General features: G+C 48.3%; 1 protein-coding gene across 4 annotated transcripts in view; it reads left to right on the top strand.

Annotated features, from left to right (window-relative positions):
* CPNE5 (copine 5) overlaps positions 1-6,700 on the top strand; it is a 103,484-nt gene that overhangs the window by 34,805 nt on the left and 61,979 nt on the right. For all 4 annotated transcript variants that reach the window (XM_019667431.1, XM_019667432.1, XM_019667430.1 and 1 more), the window contains exon 4: positions 6,295-6,398. In XM_019667431.1, coding sequence (XP_019522976.1) covers positions 6,295-6,398 — 104 coding nt within the window. The remainder of the gene's footprint in view (positions 1-6,294; positions 6,399-6,700) is intronic.

Below are 6,700 nucleotides of genomic sequence, written 5' to 3'. Positions count from 1 at the left end.
AGGCTGAGGAAACTCACACGGGACAGTGCGGCACCCAGAACCCAGCACCAGTCTGGGGGTGTTCCTGGCACAGGCTTGGGGGGCGGTGGGAAGAGACAATGCTGCTCTCTGTGAATGAGGGGCAGAACGTGGTCCTGGGGCAAAGCAGCCCCTCCCAGAACCAAGGTGCTGAAGCTGGGCCAGAGCAGGAAGAGGTACCCCAACCTCTCCCTCCTCCCGTGCCCCATCTGCCAGTGCCCCTTGTTGGTCAAACCCAACTGGAACCCACAGGGCGAGGGAGCGAGGGTGATGGAGTTCGAAAGGAAATGATCTCCTGGAGTGTAGAGCAGGACAGAGGTGGAGCTGGGCGGGTGGGGCTGGTGGGGGCAGCAGGCGACTCCCCAGCATAGAGACCAAGCCTCCAAATCAGTGCAGGCCTGATTGCCAGTCCTCGGGAGCCCCTTGTCTTGGCCCATGTCTCCCAAGTTTGGTGGGACAGCTTCCCATCTGCCTGCGTAAATCCCAATGCCTGTGTGACACAGAGGCCCTGGGAGCCACTTAATTTAGTCCTGAGAAATTTCAAGTCTGCCTCCCCTTTAAGGGTCTCCCTGGAACTGATGACATATCATTAATGCCGCTTAATTGATATTCTTGGGGCTTAGTCATGAGGTTTTAAGAGCCCTCCCGAGCATCTCTTGTGGCCTGTCAGGAGCTTTTCCCACTGGGTTTTGTTGCCAGGGACAAGAAGTGAGCTTTTCAGAGGGTGAATACCCTACTTTCCAGGCTTCTTTCTCATTTGTGTTTTCTTTCTTTCTCCACTCTGGGAGGCTGCTGCCCTGGCCCCCGGGTCAGCGAGATCCCCTCACCTCCCTGATTGCTCAGCCACGTCCCCAGTTTCACACCACAGCCCACACGTCCATATTTGCCCACCTACCCTGCAATTCTCTAGGACTGTGCATCAGAATCTCTTGGTAAAACCAAGATTTGGGGGCTCCCCTCGGCTTTGTTGATAGGAGAATTCCTGTGCCCATTGGTGTTTGGTGGCCTGTACCCCAGACTGGGAGCAATATGAGGCCCCCTCCCATCCTCAGAGATTGGAGTGTGGGCAGAAGGGTTCAGAAAGGACCAGAAGGAGGGACAGGCACGTCCAGGGAGCTGGAGAGTGTTCAGGGCTAGCTCAGCTCGAGAGTACCGGTGGTGAGGAGATATCTTACCCACCCCTCCTTCCCTAAGTAGACAGATCATGCCTTCGATGCTTCCCACTGCTAATACCACATTTCTTCCAGTCCCTTTCAGCTTGAAAACTCCATAATTCTATGTAGAATGAAATACAGCCAATTTTTTTTTTAACATCAGTCGTGTTCCTACCATTATTTATAGGGGTGTAAATTGGGCCTGACAGGGACCTGATGACTTCTTGGATTTTTAAAATCCAACTTTTCACTTTTTTTTTTGTCTTTGTTATTAGCCCACGTAATGAAGGCTATAAAACATCTTTAGTAAGTCCCTGGGTTGTAGATTTCAGAGTTGTAGGTGATGTGCACATGTTAATTATCCCTGAGTCCTGATAATTCATCATTGCCTCGCCTGGTTCACTTGCTCCCTTTCCTGCCCTAGGAGATACTGGGGGGGTCCTTGGAGTCCCCTTCCAGTCCTGTTTCCAGGGGAACTCCATTTTCTTCTTCAGCAGAGATCATTCCCTAGGGAATTCCCCTCTAGTGAAGCTTCAAGTGCCATTTTAAAAGCTGCACTGTCATCTTCCCTAATGGGTGTTTTCCTTGGAGTCTCTGCTGGCAGTGGCGTGGGGAGGGAGGCTGCATAACAGAATGCTTGCTCCTTCTGGACAGGGGTTTATCTAAAATCCTGCCAGAGGGATTTTGAAAGGTGTTTGACGGAAGAGGGCAGTGCACTGAGGAGGGTAGAGCCCTTCCTTAAGGGAGGGCTCTCTTGAACCTGGGTGTTTGCCTGGAATGTTCTGCAAGAAAGCCATCAGGAGAAATTTTCCTTTTGTCTGAAGACAGGAGGTGTTAAGAATTAGAAAGAGCAGGAGAAGAAAATGCAGGAACTCCTTTGGAACAAAGGTTATATATGATTGTTAACGAATTTAGAGGGTGGGGCAGGAACCCAGTCTTCCTCAACTCAAAGCCCTCCCCATTGCCTTGCATACAGTAGGGCTCCTGTAAATGCTTGTGAAGTAAACCTCTTCTTTATTTGATTTTCGTAGTGCTTGAGAACTCCTGCCAATTAGATTAAATGAAAATACAATGAGCTTTGGAGTTAGACATAGCTGGGTTTAGATCCCAGCTCTGCCTAGCTGTGTGACTTTGGGCAAGTCACTTAACCTCTCTGATTCTCAGTGTCCTTATTTGTAAATGGGTAATAACTCACAGGATTTTTGTGAGAATCAATGAGATAATGACCCACTTATCTACTGAGCATTCAGTAAGGGATCAGTAAATGTTAGCTTTCTTCCTTCCTCCATCAGTTGTTCTCAACTACATTTGCACGTTAGAATCACCTAGGTAACGAAAAAAAAAAAAAAGAAAAACAATAGTTATTCACGCCCCACCATTGAGATCTGGATTGAATTGGTTTGTGATGGGGCTTGAATATGGGTATTTTTTTAAAGCTCCTGTTAAATGATACATTTTTTTAAAAAGGAAAGTCATTCATCCCATACAAATATAAACTGAACACATGGCGAAGATTTATTTAATTCATTAATTAATGAGGGAACCAGTAAGATGTTACAACTGGTTCAAATACAACAGGTCCTCAAATAGGTCTTTTTGTTCAGTGTTGTGTTGTTATAACGTTGATGAGATGCCATAGGAACTTAACTCTTCTTTATATCCATATTTATATCCAATTGTAGCCTATGGTGCAATTGGTTTTGTTATATGTTTCCCTTAAAGTCACAGAACCTATCAACGACGTTAAATGAGGGCTTACTGTAAGTCAGGAAATCAGGAATGCTGAAATAAGTGTATAAATAGATACAAAACTGGTCAGTATCCACAGAGTAATAATCAAATAGTCGATTACATTCCACTGAACAAAATTCATTTGCATTTCTGCGGATAAGCATTGTTTGCATGACTCTATGCCTTCCACAACTTCCAGAGCTATAAATAGCTCAAAGATAATGAACGGTACAGACCCCTGTGAAGCCAGATACCTGGACTAATATGTGAAATGGGGCACTCAGGAACCTGCTGTTTTGTAGGTTTCAGTCTCTTTCACACTTTCCCAGTGGTTCTAATGTGCAGCCAGCGGGGAGGGTCCTGCCATACACCTTTGTATATGGCTCTGTAGGCACTGTTGTCACACTGCATTGTACTTATTTGTTCATGAGTTGTCTTACCAATGATAGAGAAGTCCCTAAGTACAGGGTTCATGACCTATTGATGTCAATAGCTCAGCACTCAGCACACTGCCTGGCCTGTAATGAAGTGCTTAAAAACTGCTTATTGAATAAATAATTGAATTGAATTGGATGGTCACTCCTTAGGAAGTAAGCAGAAGAAGTACTATTCTCCATCTTCTGAGGAGGAAATTGAGGCTTTGAAAGGTTCTGATCAAGTCACAGAATTAGCTTGTGATGAAGTTAGGACTCAAGCCCACGCATCCATTTCCTCCTTCAACCTGACTTCATTCAGCAGTTCCTGAGTACCTACTGGGTACCAGCCACTGGGAGCAGGGAGCTCCTGCTGTCCTTGTCCCTGGGACCTTACATGTAGCGCAACGTGGCTTAGAGAGCCTAAGCCAGAATGCCTGGGTTGTGCCTGAAAGCCAGCAATTATTAGCCGTGTGACCCTGGACAAATTACTTAGCTCTTCTGTGCTTTCATGTTCTCATCTATAAAATGGGTTATAATACCATAAAAGGATTAAACAAAATAATAGGGTACATGATGTTTAACATAGTCCCTGGTGCTGAATCATGCACGACTGTGAGCCTGTGGCTGCGAAACAATGTTGGGTCCTGGGCTGCAAAGATGAGGAGAACTTGGATCCTCCTGCTGCTTGAGAAGCTCAGTCTGGTGGGGTGGAAGGAGCCTCAGTAGACCATTATCAGGGGGATGTGATACGTGCAGCGATAGGGATGTGAGGAGGATTATGGGAGCACACGGGAGAGGCTGGGGGATGGAGAGCAGGCGTTCCGGGGAGCGGAGTCTTCAACCTTTAGCAATTGGCCCCCATGGGGGGCCCATTAGGAGATGGTTGCAGTGGGTGGGATAAGAAAATGGTGAGGCCTCTGAGCCATGCCACAGCCGAGGAGGCAGAGACAGGAGGGAGATTTGGCTGATGGAATTGACAGGAGCAAGAAGTTGATTAGATGAGGGGGTGAAGGCAAGAGGTGCCAAATCTAGTGCTCCTCAGATGACCCCACGCTACCTTTTTGCAGGTTTATAACTTAATTCAGGGTAGAAGGGGACACTAGGAAATGTCCCAGATAATGCGGGCCTTGCCTACCACCCCTCACGTGAGAGGGGTCCATATGTTGGCATATTTCTGGGCTGCAGAGCCCCACCCAGGAGGACTGGTACTCGGGAGTAGGTTTTTTAATAATATTTTGGCAATTACTGCCCAAGTTAAAAACATGTTTATATATTAAGAAAGATTAACAACCTATTTAAAGTATTTATTGTGCATCTGCCTGTCTTGTTTACTTTGGGGAATATTGTGCCCTCCCTTCTTGGAACCTAAAGTACAGTGTTTTTAAGCTTTATCTTTTTTTAAAAAATTTTATTGGGGAACAGTGTGTTTTTCCAGGACCTATCAGCTCCAAGTCAAGTCGTTGTTTTCAATCTAGTTGTGGAGGGCTCAGCTCACTGGCCCATGTGGAAATCGAACCGGCAACCCTGGTGTTATGAGCACTGTGCTCTAACCAACTGAGCCAACCGACCACTCTGTGCTTTATCTTTTAGCCCTTGTTCCTTTTTTGAAACAAAAGGGCCTGGAATCATTCCCATGCTGCCCTCCTCCGTGGCACGGAAGACCCCTAGGAACTCAGGCCCCTGTGTGCCACAGTGTAGCCCAGTGGTTCTCAAAGGGAGGTTCCAGTACCAGCAGCAGCAGCACAACTGTGTTTTTCAGAAATGCAGATTCTCAGGCCTCACCCTAAACCTACTGAGTCAGAGCATGTGGGAGTGAGGCCTACACCTGTGTTTTAACAAACCCTCCACGTGATGCTGATGCCCAGAAATGGGGAGTGGCGTCCCTTCAGTCATTTGGGGAGTTTAATGGGATTCAATTATTAAGTGTTTAATATGTGCAAAATTCTAGAGTATATGCTGCAGGGGATACCAAGAAAGTCAAGTCTGTGTATTGGTTATCTGTTGCTGAGTAACAAATTAGTCCAGAGGTTAGCCACTTAACCAACAGGGTCATGAATCTGGGTGCAGCTTTGTGGGATCCTGCACCTCACAAGGCTGCAGTGAGGGGTGTTGGGCAGAGCCTCAGTCATCACAAGGTTCAGCGGGGACAGGACCCACTGCCAAGTTCAGTCAGCGGTTGTTGGTAGGATTCAGATTCTTAGCAGTGGGTTGGCCGCCCTTCGTTCCTTGCCCCATGGGCCTCTCCATAGGGCAGCTCACAACATGGCAGCTGCCTTCATCCAAGTGAGCCAGCAAGAGAGAGCGAGAGAGGGTGCCCAAGACGCAAGTCATGGTCCTTCATAACATAACCTTGGAAGTGGCTTGTACTCTTGTCTGTTCATCAGAAGTGAGTCACTGGGTCCAGCCCACATTGAAGAGGAGGGATTTATACAAGGGTGTGGATCTTAAAAGATCCCACAGTCTCTGTCTCTGCCCTTGTGTTTACAATGAGGACATCAAATAAATACATGCTTAGCTGGAGTCAGTCAGGGGAGGATGGTGGTCATAGGGGCAGGCACACGTTCAATGGCAGTTCAGAGAGAAGTAAGACTCTCTGCTTGGAGGAATCAGTAAGGTTTCCTGGAGGAGGCGGCATTAACGATGGACCTTGAAGAAATGGAGGACGTCGCTGGCTGAGAAGGGGAGGCCAGGCGGAGGACGTAGTATAGACAACGGCAGCGAGGTGGGAAAGTGAAGCACCTGCTCAAAACCATTCAGCTCGGGTGGAGCCTAGATGGATATAGGGAGAATAAAGCTGGAGCCATAACGCGGACAGTTTCCATTGTTGGACGGAGGAGCTCTCGCCTTGATTGCAGGTGGGGCCATTAGAGGCACGGCTTCCATTACCATCGGGGCCAGGACTGAGGGGCTCCGAGCCCAGGGCTTCCCTGCCCCACCAGCCCGGCCCTGAGGTCCACGCCCGTCTCCTCTTGCAGTTTGGACGCACCGAAGTCATCGACAACACACTCAACCCCGACTTTGTGCGCAAATTCATTGTGGATTACTTCTTCGAGGAGAAGCAGAACCTTCGTTTCGACCTGTAAGTGGAAGATGGTGCTGAGGACGGAGCTGGGGGAGGAAGCACTGATAGGAGGTAGGGCCGTTGGACCTGTGGTGGGGCAGGAGCTCCCCTGACCAGAGAAGATGGGGGTTGGGGAGGGCGCTGTAATGTTAGAGGAAGCCCAGGGTTGGCCTGGAATAAAAGCAACAATTAGCTGAAGTCCAGCCCCATCCTCATTAGGAGATGGAAGGGAGGTGGGGAGAGAGAACAGAGCCCCCCCTCCATTTGTCTCAGTTAAGTGTGGGAGGGTACTGAGCAAGCTACCTGACTGGGGGCGGGGG

This window comes from Hipposideros armiger, unplaced genomic scaffold, assembly GCF_001890085.2.
Source record: "Hipposideros armiger isolate ML-2016 unplaced genomic scaffold, ASM189008v1 scaffold_497, whole genome shotgun sequence".
Lineage (NCBI taxonomy): Eukaryota > Metazoa > Chordata > Mammalia > Chiroptera > Hipposideridae > Hipposideros > Hipposideros armiger.
Note: the sequence above shows the minus strand (reverse complement) of the source record. Positions and strands in the feature narration are given on the sequence as shown.